Source organism: Brachyhypopomus gauderio, chromosome 15, assembly GCF_052324685.1.
Source record: "Brachyhypopomus gauderio isolate BG-103 chromosome 15, BGAUD_0.2, whole genome shotgun sequence".
Taxonomy (NCBI): domain Eukaryota; kingdom Metazoa; phylum Chordata; class Actinopteri; order Gymnotiformes; family Hypopomidae; genus Brachyhypopomus; species Brachyhypopomus gauderio.
This window is the reverse complement of record NC_135225.1, coordinates 7,164,857-7,180,847: the sequence shown is the minus strand read 5'-3', so window position 1 is coordinate 7,180,847 and position 15,991 is coordinate 7,164,857. Positions and strand designations below refer to the sequence as shown.

The 15,991-nt window shown below is 42.0% G+C and overlaps 1 protein-coding gene across 1 annotated transcript in view; it reads right to left on the bottom strand.

The window, feature by feature from the left end:
• Window positions 1-856: 856 nt before the first annotated feature.
• ccdc85a (coiled-coil domain containing 85A) overlaps window positions 857-15,991 on the bottom strand; it is a 28,100-nt gene continuing 12,965 nt past the window's right edge. The window contains exons 3-5 of the mRNA XM_076975276.1: window positions 5,213-5,270; window positions 1,336-3,494; window positions 857-1,141 (exon numbers count right to left, since the gene is read on the bottom strand). Of these exons, the coding sequence (XP_076831391.1) occupies window positions 3,479-3,494; window positions 5,213-5,270 (74 nt within the window). The 3' untranslated portion in view covers window positions 857-1,141; window positions 1,336-3,478. The remainder of the gene's footprint in view (window positions 1,142-1,335; window positions 3,495-5,212; window positions 5,271-15,991) is intronic.

Sequence of the window (15,991 nt, the reverse complement as noted above, 5' to 3'; positions counted from 1 at the left end):
GTCCCCCCGCATGGCCAGTTAATGCGGTGCAGTGCTCCTTGTCGGGGGGGCGCAGAGGCCGCACATCCGCTGGCTCTCATTAACTCCCAAAGTGTTGAGCGTTAAAGGTAAATGGAGGAGCAGAAGGGGCTCACAGAGGAGCCAGGCCAAGGTGGGGGCTGCTCATGGTTACACCTGCTCCACTCAGAGCCTGACGTAGTGCCATCCACCATTCAGCCAAACACTCGCATCTCCTGCAATGCTTTTCAATCACCTTAACACACAGTGCACCTGCTTGTAAGACATTTTAGCACTTGAATGCTGGCATGTGTCCTCTTGTGCTAACGCCTTCATATTTGTTATGAAGGAACATGCCTAAAAGACAAAGGAAAAGCTTGTTTAAAGCTAATATGGGAAGTGATGAGATCCAACACAAATGTTTGCTCATTAAATGGCACCAGCTGGTGAGACAATGTGCTGGAACTAAACCTTCACCTGGTCTTTACCCTTCACTCAATAAGGCAGGATGCCTAAAATTCAGTGTTTCCAGGCCCGAATAAGGTTCTTATACAATCTGATTCCTGCACCTGAACCAAGTCTTGCATTGCAATTCCACAATATTAATTATGCATTAATGTAGGCATCAGCATTAATCAAAGTCACCATAAAACAATTATAAAGTATTCTCATTTAAATAACGAAGATGATTTTACCTTATTCCATGGCAAATGTTTCTCGCAGCTTCGGATCACAGGCCAGCGGAAGACAAACACAATGTAGTGCATTCCTCCAGCTCCCAAAACAAATCCCTGTTTATTTGTCTTTGAGCAACGCCCCCCCCCCCCCCCCAACCTCCTCCTCGGGGCTCAAACACTAGGCCAATCCACATCTAGTGGGAAACATTACTCCATTGATTGCTGTAGATAGATTTTGGAGGTGCCGACAGTAGTGTGTTTGTGTGGGAGAGACAGGGAGAGAGATAGAGGAAGAGAGGGAAAGAAAGATATAGAGAGAGAGAGAGAAGATGGGTGGAGAGAGAGAGAAATAGAGAGATATTTATAGGCCTCTAGGTTCCCCTTGGTCTGATGGTAGTGTTGATGGATTGGATGATTTTGGTGAGGCTGGCACACGGGCCCAGCTCACAGCAGGACCAGAGTCGGTGCTGCAATGCAGTGGAAAAGAAAAACACAGACATTAGGACACAGTGCATGTCCGTCTGTCCACGAATAATATGGAGTGTTTATGTGTGTGTGTGTGTGTGTGTGTGTGTGTGTGTGTGAGAAAAAAATCGCACATCTTAATCAGAGCACACATGCGTCTGCTCTTTGCCCCTTTCCTTCTGGCTGATATACTTACCTACTTAATGTAGCAGAACAGAACACAGACACACACACTTTCCTCCATGCGTGCATGCGAACAGTCACATACACACACTCTCCCTCTCTCCCCCGCACACACACACACACACACACATGCAGACCCTCCTCACTCCCTCTGGATGAACACCTGCTCCATACCCTGACATGCCAGCCCCTGTCACTCCCAGCATTGCATTCCAGTAATGGGAGATGGCTGCTGTATACACAGGCTTCAACCTTCCTCTCATCTGTGCCTATTTGAACCACAGTACACAGAATTAATACACGATATGGGCGCTACACGGCGGCCATTGGCCAAACTGTAATCAATATGTTTCCTCTCTTAGTATCATACATAACAGACTGGCTGCTCCTGTGGGGAATTGATTGCTACCTCGTATTAGGAGCAAGATGTATTAAGAAACTGCATTGTCCTTGAGTTAATAGGTGAGAAGCAGTCACTGGGATATTTACTGTTCTGGATATACACGTGAGTTCGTGTAGGCATGAGACGCTACATACATCCCACTACATTATGGTGCTGTTGATCAGTTTAGGGTATGGTAATAAACACACAGTCTCACAGCAAATCTGTTATGATGAACATTCTGAGTGTCTTATGTGGTGTGCTTTGGAAAGAGGTAAATAAAGAAAAATAATGGTTTTCAACACTAACAAAAGAATAAAAATACATCAACCATTCTTCCTCTCAGCAAAGTGTAACTACTACTTACATAAGAAGTTTATATAATAAGAGCCATTACAGATAAAGTGGTTTACATAAAGAACACTTTTATTATACATACAGATATCTCAGTATAATAATCATATGTAATATATACCATTACGTCAAAAATAATATAGTTATCATATTTAAAAAACTAAGCAGATAAACTACTCTTTACTTTTTAAAAACATAAAAGTTTTATATATTAGTATTGTTTCTGTCTCATATAATCTGTCAACAAAAATAAAAAAGATCACAGGTTAAAGAGGTTACAAAGTAGTTTTTACTGTATGTAATACTGAATTATACAGGAGGATCAGTGGTTGGAGCACAGGGTTTGTGATCTAGGCTTAATAAATAAAGGGCTACCAAAAATGGGTGTCTTACGCAAGTACACAAACATGTGCTCACCACTTCTCTCAAATGATGCTGAAATACAGTGTGTGTATGTGTGTGTGTGTGTGTATGTGTTATGTTTTATTGTCTATCAGGGCACAGGTTCACACAAACACCTGGGCAGAAGCAAGGCATGATGGTATTTGTAGTGTGGGAAGATTGGTAGACTGTGGTGTTTAGAGAATGTTAGTTAAGTCTTTAATGTGCCCCTCCTAAACGGTCCATTAGCACAGGCTGACTGGCGAGGGTACATTTAAGGCTGGCTTTGTGCTTCCAAAAAGCATCAGATCAGACAGCACTTCATTTCCCACATGGTTCATCAGTAGTCCCTGCTTGATGCAGTGTACTGGGGTACTGTCCCCCGTCCTCATGAGAACTGGTGAGCATAGCCTGCTCAACGTATAAATACTGTATTTGTAACCTATATTATGATCATAATTAACATGATTAGGACATTTAATGGTCATCACAAAGCTTGTAATGGAAGCTAGGCAGTGATTGCTATGACAATACTTGTTCGTTTTTAATTTCCTGTGATGCACAGTATCTCCAATTAAACATTATTTATGGATCCAACTGGAAAGAGTTAATTCTTGTCTGTGCTTGCTCATGTGTGGTTGTATGTGGCACCTGTAAACAAAAGTGTTGACAGCCTCTGTATCCTATTTCATACTTTTATAATTAAGCTTCATCTGCTTTTGTTTAAAGGAGGTAGGTCTATTTTGTTGGCAACACAGAGAGCATCTATGTCTCCAATTATAGAATTCCATATTGGGGTTTCCGACCTTCTCCCTCCTATGGAATCGCACTGCCAGGTCTCTGATGTGCAGGGCTTTAAGGGGGGAAATAGGAGACCTGAACCCAGCATGGGGCGGAGAAGACACAAGACGCTGGCTGCCGCACAATGTCCTTCAGATCCGCGTTCACCTTCTCCCTCTCTCCCAGTGCAAAAGACAAAGAAGTGGGCGGGCTCCTCCCAAGGACAGGAAGCCTTCATTGGCTCCGGTCAAGGCAATGGTCAGGAGGCATCGAAGCTGCAGAATTAAATGAGTGGACTGTTTCTCATGGCAACAGTTTCAGTGGTAACACATGTTCTTAAGATTCAAAGCCTTAGGTCCCCCTCACATGCTGTGTGTGTGTGTGTGTGTGTGTGTGTTTCTGCATAAAGAGTGTGAGCTCAGCAAAAATCAAGAGGGAAAACCTCTCTAACGTTTCCTTGTGGGCTAAATACTTATGTCGTCAAATTTGCTCTCAACGATAAATATTCATGTAGCTAGAAGGAGGAAGAGAACTATTAAGGTTCTCTCATTTTGCATTTGATCACTGTATCTCTGTCCATTTCCCTTCCCGATGCACATATAAATACTGTCAAATACATCAGACTCACGCATAACACCTTTAACTCATTACAGTTTTTGTCAGTCACTTTGGTGCATTTCTTGAACCATTGTAAAAATTTGCACAATAGTTAGTGCATTTCTCAAAACAATTTGTACAAACAGCACCACATGATGGATTACCATCAAACACACATCCCTTGCTCAATACTTACGCCATGTTGACATATCAGTGTCCTCATTTTCTGATTGGCTAAGGTTTTGAGGACAATGACTGAAAATGCACAAGGCTACACATTTCACTTTCAATAGTATAAAGTTACACATTACTGTATGTGGGAGACTGGTTGCAAGAGATTGGGCTGTATTCACATTCATGCCTTTTTACTGATTGTACAGTAATTTACTGTATTGACAGACCATGTCATTGCAATACAGAAAGGAAATACAAGACCGCCATAACACAAAAATACTAAATTAGAGATGTAATCATAGGAAACAGGCAGAACTGTAGCAGTAACACTGTATGTAAAATTACTCTGCAATCTTTCTACTCCATACAACGTTCATCCATATCACAACAGATGTCTTTGCATGCAATGGCGCATGGAAAGAAACTTGTGGAATGTCATATCCAGCCTCTTCAGTCTTCTGCCGTGATGTCCTCACACACATCCACAACACTCAGCAGTGTCATCTGTCTATATGTGCTTGTCAGTTGAAGGTTCATACTGTTAGATGCACCTCAAAGATATTTTTAAGAACTGATTGATCATTGGTCAATCTAAAGCTTCACATGCTCCCTTTAATCAATGAGACTCATCATTTACACAATCAACAGTTCACGAAAAATTTACCAAAAAAGTCTAATAGAGATGTATAAAATGTCAGGTTATGACAACTGGTTCATCACTTTAGAATGTAATGACCTATCCAATGAACTAATGCCAACATTTTTGAAGGCTGGACTATTCGACAGACAACAAGTACAATATATTTTGATCAACATGACAACAGTAAATGATAACATAGGAAATAACAGACAGTTGTACAAAATTATTTGCTTTATTTTGCCGAAATTGCTTTCAAGAGGTAGAGGTTAGACAAATCTAATATGCAAAATGCACCAAATTGACTGAGAAAAACTGTAACTGCTATACCTTTTAGAAAAATTCATTGTAATCATAATTATTTCGATTGTTAGCATTTTTAATTATTCCCAATCTTTTGAATGCAACTTTGAATTTCAGTGCATCTTCTATTTCCCTTTGACCCCAGCCAGTGTCTCATTTACAGCAGGACACGCAAATGCAGACATTTGAGACTGAACAGCTAGACTCCATGTGTGGCTACAAACGGACTGGCTAAATCATTGATTACTTAATGGTCAGTTTTCTTGGATAGATTGGTCTTACCTGTCCCATAGCTTCACACTTCTACAGGAGTTGGTGCAGCAGCCAGCAGATATCAGAGCTGTGGATGACAACAGGAGTCAGTGCACCATAACAGCATTGACAAGCAGCAACAGTTACTTATCCCATTTTATCGCAGGGCTTTACACTGTAAATCTGACTTTCACTTCTGCATTATGCACAGGTTCATTTGCATTGAGTTTGTGGATGGAGAGGTGCAGTATTTGACCAGAATACAGGCAGTGGCATATGGCCCAACCTGGCAACCCACGCACAAAAGGAGCAGGAGTCCCACTCTGCTCTATTCTCACTCCAGCACGACATGCCTGACCCCAGGAGATCTCTCTCTCTCTCTCTCTCTCTCTCTCTCTCTCTCTCTCTCTCTCTCTCTCTCTCTCTCTCTCTCTCTCTCACACACACACACACACCTCCCCCATATAGAGATAGAAGCATAACGAGATAACTACCTGTTCCACTTTCTCACATTGCTCACACACTACATATGCACATACATATAAACCTGCAGCATGGCTTTAATCTCTGTTCCCCGTATACAGTGTGGCCCCACTAGCTGGAGGTGTGACCTTGGGTGAGTGGCGAAGAAAAGTGCCATCTGCTTGAATCAAGTGTCACTTCTGCACACACTACATGAGGAGTCTGTCTCACTCTCCATATCTTTCACCCCTCCGTCACTCTCTCACACACGTTAAGCATTTAAACTATAACTCACAAGTCACACACACAATACAACACATCACGATCCAGACATCACTCTCATTTCTCTTAAAGGGTCTACTGAGACAAGAAGCTGATTCTTTTACAGATTCAGTTACATTGCATAAAAGTTATTACAGTATTATGATTCATGCATGTCTCAGTACCAAATGATTCCAAGAACTGACTTTCACAAAGATGCCACTTCTGTTTGAGCAAGGGTAGCCACACATTACACACTACTCATCACACACCACAGCCACATGCTAGATAATGTAATAATAAAAAACAGACAGACAGACAGACAGACAGACAGACAGACAGACAGACAGACAGACAGACAGACAGACAGACAGATAGATAGATAGATAGATAGATAGATAGATAGATAGATAGATAGATAGATAGATAGATAGATAGATAGATAGATAGATAGATTTGTTGAGTGGTTTGGTGGTTGATTGATTGATTGATTGATTGATTGATTGATTGATTGATTGATTACAACTCATAATACACATACAAAATACAACAAAACATAGCCAGCCATCACTCTCCTGAAGGGACTGAGCCAAACCAAGTTGTTTGTTCTTTTGCAGATTAGGTTACTTTGCATAAAAGAGTTATTAATGATTCATGCATGTCTCAGTGATTCCAAGAACTGACATTCACAAAGACACCACCTCTGTTTGAGCAAGAGCAGCCACCCATGCATCTCACACTACTAGATCATCTAATATGGATGGATGGATGGATAGATGGATGGATGCATGGATGCATGGACTTTTCCAAAACTAAGGTTGAAATCAAATCTTAAAAACACTTGAGCATAGCTGGATAAAAGAACCCTGTTCTTGTGATGACAGAATGTGCAGCAGTTATATCGGCTGAGAGGTTTTAAAGAGAATTAACACATAGTTTTATTATATTTTAGTCACTGTCACAAATGTGTCATACTGTATTTATTTTTTTGTTTTTTTGTTTTTTCAAAATAAACCTAGTTGTGCCCATCTGGAATCTCACTGGGTGGGTGGATGGATGGATGGATGGATGGATGGATGGATGGATGGATGGATGGATGGATGGATGGTTTTCACTATAGTTTCACTATGGAAACAGTAAGCTAAGCAGTAAGCTGAGCAATTTGCACCACCCCCAGACCACACCCACCTTTCTGTCTGCAAAACTGATGAACATACTGATGGTCTTTTTCTTTCTCTCTCCTGTCTTTGTGCCCTTTAAGGACAACCACATTTTTTCTTTTTAAATTCCACATGACTCTTGCCTCCTGACTTGTAGTGCACTGCTAGCAACTAAGATTTACACCCATTTTGAGGGAGTACTGAATCATTTCACATAAATATAAGGAGGTGGGCGAGCCAGGCAAGTATAGAGACTCTGGATGTTTACTTCAAAAAACTAAAGAAAAAAAAACTAAAGAAAATGGTTTAAAGTGTTTAATGGAAATGGGCTTTCATATAGGATTCCTGAAAAGGAAAGTCGAATTTGTTTGATTTGTTCAATAATATAAAACAATGTCTCAAACATACTATTTCTAACCACAAGTAGTCAAAAAAGTTCTTTGTTTCTGTAAGTATTAAATGGACAGTTTCATTGAATCATTTATAAAGTCCTTTGCTACTCTAATATTGTTCTGAAGAGTAGGCATTTTCATTGATAGTAATCTGTTTAACAGTCTGTATGGTGAAAATCAATACCTTAAAGAAAAAATCCTATTTAAAAAATCCTATAAAATATGAAAAAATGTTTTATAGTTCTGTTTTAAGTGGACTTCTCAAAGCTTTTATTCTGAAGTGTTTTCAAAAGGCAACGCAGATGACTCCAGCCTGTCCTGTTCCCAGTTACAAGCACTAGTTTCAGTTTTAAGTGTTTAATTAGGACTTCGATTTGCCTAACACTAGCAAACGCCAATTAGTTTCTTGACAGCACATCACTTTAAAGTGATAATCCAACAGCAGCCTGCATGAGGTAATGGAGGGTGAGGTAAGCAGCCAGAGATTAATGAGGGCGCTACAGTGTCAGGCACCACTGCCACAACTGCTACATTCGCCATTAGCTCTAATGAAACAGACCAGATCTCACACTCACCCTTCCATACACACTCAGCCTACCTTAGCTGCCTTACTTCACCCCCAGCAACGCTCACACACACACACACACACACACACACACACACACACACACATCTACATATGATCCAGTACATGAATTCGATGGTGGTATTGTGCACCGGGTGGTTTCCATTTATCTCTGGGCAGTTAGCATGTGAGACTGTGAGAGAACGTGTGGATCGGCAAATGGAAAATGAAATAGACAGCAGTGTTCTTCATCAGTTCTCTCCATGTGTGCACGCATGTGTCTGTGTGAGTTCATCAGACTGCCAGGGGCCTGATCAATTTGCCCCACCCTTATTTCTTCACACTCACGTTCTCAGCCCTCTCCCTGTTCTTCTCTCCCCGCTCTCTCCAGACTCCCCAGGCTGCTTCTGATCATATCAGGGATAGTACAGGGCTTCCCCGCTGACCTTCACAAGGGCATCTGCTGGGCCACTCATTAACCCTTATATGGTCCAAGGGTCTGTGGGACCCATTTTGAAAAAATCAGCTTAAAAAAATTCTACAATTTTTTTTTTTTCAAACTGAGATTCATTGGTCCTTGGCTCATTTTCCGTGAGCAACATAAGTCAGAAAATATTTTCAATGACCACCCCCCCGTACCCCCCCCTTCACATTTGTATTACATACAGGGTCCAGGGTCCACTGGGCCCTGGGCTAGTCAAAGTGGGCAATCAACATTGGGTTGGGTAGTTGATAGTCGTCTGTATGACTTTAAAGGATATACAAACAAAGGACAGAGGTGTTTGGCATGCAAGGGTGGGCAACCATCAACACTTTTGATGGTTGTCACATCAGGGGTTGATTGCATATTGTCAGACAGTGGACGAAGAATCTCTATAAGAGACAAAGGGGTGAGATCTGAAAGAAGCATCTTTTCTCTCAGCCCTCATTATCCCTCCCTCCTCTCTGGACCTGTATGTTTGTGTATGTATGTGTGTGTATGTGTGTGTGTGTGTGTGTATGTGTGTGTTTGTGTGTGTTTCACCCAATCATGGGGACATGATGCTAAAAATGCTAAAAATGCTATAAAAGATGGCAAAGCAATTCTCAGTTCAGACTGCCTTACAGCTGATATTGGAAGAGACAGAGGATTTTGATGATGATTCAGAAGAGGAAATTTCAGGATCACATTTCTGAAATATCAGAGTCTGATACTGATAATGAAAAGGAGGATGAGCAGCAGCCAGCTCCGTTAGCACCAGCCCGTGAGCAGCTAGCCATAGGACCAGCCTGTCAGCCAGCATGATTTATGATTGATTTCCTTATTGTGTTACATTTTAATAAAAAAGTAACTAATAAATAAATAAGAGAGCAAACTAATTTAACATATGTATTGTTTATTTTACTTGCAATTGGGCTGAATCTGCTGATTATTTTAACAAAAATTGCAATGGGTCCCCCACACCCAGCTGGACCCCAAGAATGTAGACCACGCCTGGATCTCATCAGGGTTAAACAAACCCATAAGCTCCTCTCCGCTGTGCCCAACTGCTGGGGGCCTTTGCACGAAGAGATGGGAAGCGCAAAATAACGAACACACTCAAGGAGAGCAAAGCAGCGGAAACGCAAACACAAATCGATATTTCTCATTCCCTTGTAGGGCGAGAGGCAGCACACTCGACCCCTAACAAAGGGTCAGAGTCTCCTCCCCTCTAGAATGCGATGCTGCGTTTCTCAAGGTGAGATTTGAGTGTGAAGCAGTGCTGTTTGTGTAATGTTTGTGTGGTGTTTGTGTGGAGTTTATGTGGGGTTTGTGTGGAGTTTATGTGGGGTTTGTGTGGTGTTTGTGTGGAGTTTGTGTGGGGTTTGTGTGGGGTTTATGTGGAGTTTATGTGGGGTTTGTGGGGTGTTTGTGTGGTGTTTATGTGTGGTTTGTGTGGTGTTTGTGTAGGGGGTTGTGTTGTGTTTGCGTGGTATTTGTGTGGTGTTTGTGTGGTGTTTGCGTGGTCGTCTGAACGTGCTCCAGTGGGCTGTGGCATGGATGCCCAGCGGAGGGACACCACAGGAGTGCACCACAGGTTTCATTATGCAGCATGGAATGGCCTGTTCTGTAGAGATCACAGGGCAGTTTGAGGGAGAGAACAAAGAAAAGATGATCACATCTGTGTTTTCTCTCACACAAACACACACACACACACACACACACACACACACGCTCATGCATCCCTCCTATTCAAATGAAAATCATTTAAGAGAAACGACACAGACCATTACATAAAGCAGCCTAGGGTGTTCCTCTGACTCAGTCATTAAACAAAGCATTGTGTGTGTTCATTGCTTCTCTGCCTTTCATTCACAAGAACAGTGCGCTTCAACGCCAGTGGTGATGGAGACAGTCCGAGGTGCAGCAGCAGGTCAGAACTGCGCATACATATTAACGTGTTAAATATCTCCACCAGAAATAAAAAGGAAAGCTTGGCTTCAAAGTGAAATGCTAATGAGGGGAGGGGAGGCAGCTGTTGCCCTACTTTACAGCCTGGCCCTGGAAGCAGACTCTGATCGCTATCTGCTGAGCATGTTGCAACCTTTTCAAGAGACAACTGGAAGACAGCAGGCCTCTACCCTTGGCCCTCCCCTAAGTCTGTCTCTGCCAGAGTCCTCCCGGGCCCCTCCTGATATCCCACAATGCAAGAAATAGAAGCTTAAGAGCTGCCTTATTTTCTCATTTATATTCCAACAGTTTTCTGCAGTGCAATACGACTAACGATGTCAAGTCACATCGAGAAAGTAAGTGCAGCTAACAGAATCAACCGAATTAAGAATTTCTGTAAAGGAAAATTATGCTCTTATCATAATTATATATAATTACAACGATAATGTTCATGTTTAAGGCAGTAGTCCATGGCACAGTCTTTATTCTCACAAAGGAGGAACTAACCCAGAAGCAAAATACTAAGAAGAAAGGATGTTTAATGATGTGACAAGGGTATCATTGGTCACAGGAAGTCCTAAAAAGAGAATGAACAAACACAAGCAGGCCAAGCTAGCAGAATGCTGTCCCACTGACCCTGCCTCCAGAACCTGGCAACCACAGTCTCTCCCAAACACACGTGCGTCTGGGCTAAACCCCAATTACCCAAACTGGACTGCCGGATATTGGGAAGGGAGTCCATGGTAGAAAAGCTCTTAACAAAGTAAATGAGTATCGGTCCCACCTCAAAGAGGACCAGCATGCTGAAAATGGAAGAACAGAACACGTCTGAACCCACTCAAACGCCGGCCCTTGTAGTGTAGTCGCTTTCGTAACGGTTCGAATGACATGGCTACTCTAACAGAAGCGAAGGTCACTTAACAACCGTGGCTGAGGGCTCTTGTGAGCAGAAAATTGACTCTTGAGGACTCTGCTTATCTGAGTCGCTGAGAAAAGCTTAGTGACAAATGTGTTCATCAATATGGAATGGAACTAGAGTCTAAAGATGAATGTGTGTGTGTGTGTGTGTGTGTGTGTGTGTGTTCTACTTTGTGGAGGGAATAAAAGATAATAGTGTGAAAGAGCTACATGTAGCCCACATTGGCTGGTCTGACCATACATCACTTAGACTGCACTAAAAATGTGTTATTTATAGTATTTACATATAGTTTAATTCATATATTATTTTACTCATGTGTTACACGTTATGTTCATTATTAATCTGTTACATATTATGAAAAGTTCACGCTCTGTTTGTTTAAGAAGGCTTTGGTTCCAGCCTCTACAAGGTACACCATGGCAGGGTAGGTGACCTTCACCACACTGGAACAGGGATAATGGTTGAGGGGCCCTGATCACCTGTTTGTAACTGGGCAGAAATGCGAATGTCTATTTTTGTGGCCAATGGTCAAAATTTCTTTATGTCTCTGATAACCAACAAAGGGTGACAACACTCATGATAAGACCTTTAAAATTTATGAACGAATGCCTTGTTTGGAGATGGGTAATGATGAATAAAACTCCCCTGTCATGCTCCCCTGTCATGAGTGCTAAAACTTCACTATGACATTGTGCCTTTCTTGTTCAAGGCTAAAGAACTCTAATATCCACCACACTTCTTTGGCATACTCGGCAGGACTCCAACATCCTAGGGACCGATGAGGACTTCCAAGATCCAGAGCAAATTCAACATCAAAAGGCCTCCCAGACTACCTTGAACATGATTATCTTAGCGAGCCACTAGTCTGTGGCCCCAGGAGAGACTTCTGGCCTGAATGACAAATTTATTTTTGAGTATTTTAAAAATAAAGGATGTATGAAGAATATTTCCTTGATTAATTAATCAGAAAGAATTTGAGTCCCACTTAGAGAATGGCGGTTAGAGTCCCATCATGTGAAGTAATCAAGTTGGGTTATACTCCCCTTACATGAACATTTAGAAAATTAATGTAAGGGTCCTGACACAAAAAAATGAAAAGGATTTCCATTAATAAAAGAAAAAAAAACAATAAAATTTCAGAATTATATTACAAAAAGGCAGCATTTTGATAAATTGGTTTTATTTATTTGTTTGTGAGTATGGGTAATTCACATGGTAAGAGATCTTTGGGGCCTAGTCAGTATGAAATAATTTTGATGATAAACATTAAATTATGGAGTCAATTTGTGAAAAGTTTCTTATAATGGTACTTGAAGTGCCAGGTTGCTATGAGAAAGGTTCTAGGTGATGAAATAGATTGGTCAGAGTTTACAAAATAGGAAATGGAGGCATTGAAAGTCCTAAGTCCTAGTAAAAGTCTCATTAAAGCTCAGCAGATGGTTAAGTCTAAAACTGAAGATGAGACCACTGCTATGTTGATGGTACATACTCCCTCTGAACCTCCTCCATCTGCACCACCTGTCCTCACTCCTCCACCCTCTGCTCTGTCTGTGCCTCTGCTCCAGACAACAAAACACCAACGGCAGAAGTCAAACCAGCACTACCAGATGATGACATCAGAGAAGCTGAGCACCCAGGAGTGGAAAAGAGAGGGATGGTTACCAGGTATCAGACCCAAAACTCCACTTCAGGCTGCTTTCAAGGTATAAGACCCAAAACACCCCTTCAGTCTGCTTTCAAGGTATCAGACCCAAAACACCCCTTCAGTCTGCATTCAAGGTATCAGACCCAAAACACCCCTTCAGTCTGCGTTCAAGGTATCAGACCCAAAACACCCCTTCAGTCTGTTTCAAGGTATCAGACCCAAAACACCACTTCAGTCTGCGTTCAAGGTATCAGACCCAAAACACCCCTTCAGTCTGCGTTCAAATTATCAGACCCAAAACACCACTTCAGTCTGCGTTCAAGGTATCAGACCCAAAACACCACTTCAGTCTGCGTTCAAGGTATCAGACCCAAAACACCACTTCAGTCTGTTTCAAGGTATCAGACCCAAAACACCACTTCAGTCTGCGTTCAAGGTATCAGACCCAAAACACCACTTCAGTCTGTTTCAAGCACCTCTCCTGCATTTCCCCAACCCAAGAGTCACAAATCTCTATTGCCCATTCGAATCTTCAGAGATGAATAGCCTGGTCAAAGGTGTGACTAATCCCCAGGCCAATATTAAGACCATCACTGAGCTGGCTAACATGAACTGGATACACATATCAAGAATGGAGCCTGATTATGTCTAAAATGTGTGGACTGACTGAGATTAAACGGCAAATGGAACCACAGCTCAAAGAATACCTGGCAACCTGTGCAATGGGCCTGAAGGGGCATTTCAAAGCAGTCATCCCAGTCAGAACAAACAGGTGAAAGGCCAGTGCAATGCGGCAAAGACACAACAAGTGTGGAAGACCCGCACAGGATCAACTACATCAAATTTCAGCTCACTGAAGGATTTTCATCTCCAATCACAAAACAAGCCAAAGCTCTGCGCACTGGGGTGTGATGACAAACAGTCTCGCAAACGCACTGCACATGCTAAGCATGCAGAAAAACAGCTGAGAGGGAGGATAAGACTCCGTGAAAGCTCCACTGTGCACAGCTTTCTTTCTATCAAGGAGGCCGGGGAGAAAATCGAAAAAGGGCCAAGGAGGTCACGGCTAATGTGGAGGATGAGGCCAAGGTGTTGGGAGAAGCAGAGGTCACTCCGTGAATGAGGAGGAATGGTTCAACTGTGGCCAGTTAGATCACTCGGCTAGATGCTGTCCACTCTTATGCAGCCATGAATTAATGGTCAGTAGCTGTAGAGTCCAGTCTCACAGATGGAATTTCAGGTTTGCCAGTCATTGAAAAGTACTGTGTTCCACTAGCAACCAATTGTGTATTATGTTATAAAATATACGTTTCCCTGATTACTTTGTTGAGTCGAGATTTACTAGGTTGTTTTGATATCACTCTCAAAATTTCTCCAAACACCATATTTATTGTTCTTTCTAACAACTATTATGATTCTTCTTATTGTGCTGTTGAAGTTTCACTTGGTGTAGAGTAGCTAGACGTATTTGGTGTTGCAGGTTTCTGTCCACATATTTTGTTAGGAGGTTTCACAGGTGGTGACTGGGCCACGGTGGTCTCCTCGTTTAGACAGAGCGTCTTGGGCGACTGGCTGGGTGCAGCTTGAAAGGAAACACTTTAGTGATGCTACAGGGAGTCAAGAGTAACCGGTGTGAGCCACAGTTGTCATGCTGTAAATGAAACTGCACCAGTTCAGTCTAGAGCCTCTGATATAGATGTGAAAACCTCTGTCCCTGACTGTTTGTGGGTGTTGGTCAAGTTTGATTTTGGGCATATTATGATTGCAAAACCTGTTGAAGTTTCTCCCAAGTCCATTTGCCACCCTGTCTGAGCTCAGTATCCTGACTCTCCTGAGGTGTGAAGAGAAAAAAAAGGTGTTGATAATTTAAAAAAGATAATAGTTCCTCGTATATGGTGCAAGCTCTACGTGCTGTTATCTCAGAAGAACACCAAACAGCAACCATAGTTCCAAATCTATCAACTGTTTTATCTGGCATCCCAACAAATGTTTGATTTTCTCTAGATGATTTGGCAGGCACACTGTATAGCATACCAGACCACCTTGATTCACTATACTGGTTTGCATTTACCTTCAGAGGTAAACCATACACATGGACTGTCATGCCACAAGTGTATACAAACTGATCAGTCATGGATTTCCACTGTTTTCACAGTTGTTTTACCAGTTATATTAATCTACTGTCATGCATGGAAGATAGACTATGTTGCGATCATACAGCCCATTCTTGACATTTGCACACAAACACCAATTATCAATGAAAGTCCACAAGACATGGATCCTTGAGGATGATTCAGAGGAAGATGCGTCTACAAACCGTCTTGCTGTCTGCCAATCTTTTGGGTAATCTTGATTACATAAAACAATTTAGTTTTCATGCTACAGAACCTATCAACTACATGTATGGTCAGCTATGTTTGCTCTTTCGGCACGGCTGCACAAGCTCCTTCAGCTGTTCGGATGTAGTTCCCATGAAACGACTATGTGCCACATGTGGTGTACTCTATCCTGACCTCTGCGCAAGATTACTGTCATTGCAAAGTATATCAGACGTGTGGACTCGAGTCACATGACTTGGACTCGAGTCCGACTCGAGTCACTAAACTGATGACTTGTGACTTGACTCGACAACATCACTGAAGACTTGCGTATTAGATTTTACCTTTACTGACTTAGACTTGGAATTGGACTTGAGCTTTAAGACTTGAAAAGACTTGAAATCCTTATTTTAACATAATAAATAAGTAATATAGAATCACATAACTGGATCATTTTGTATTAAATGGTGCTGTAAAATGTGAACTGCTCAGCTCAATTTATCTGTAACAGGTGAAGTTCTGCAGCCGATCGGGGGAGAGGGGGAGGGGGGGCAGCAGCGTTGAATTTGTGCGGAGAGGACAAGCAACATGCTCCCAAAAATTATCCTGTTCAATTATAAAGATTATGCTGTTGTTGATAAAAGAAGAACTGCGACATGCAAGACATGTGGAGTCAG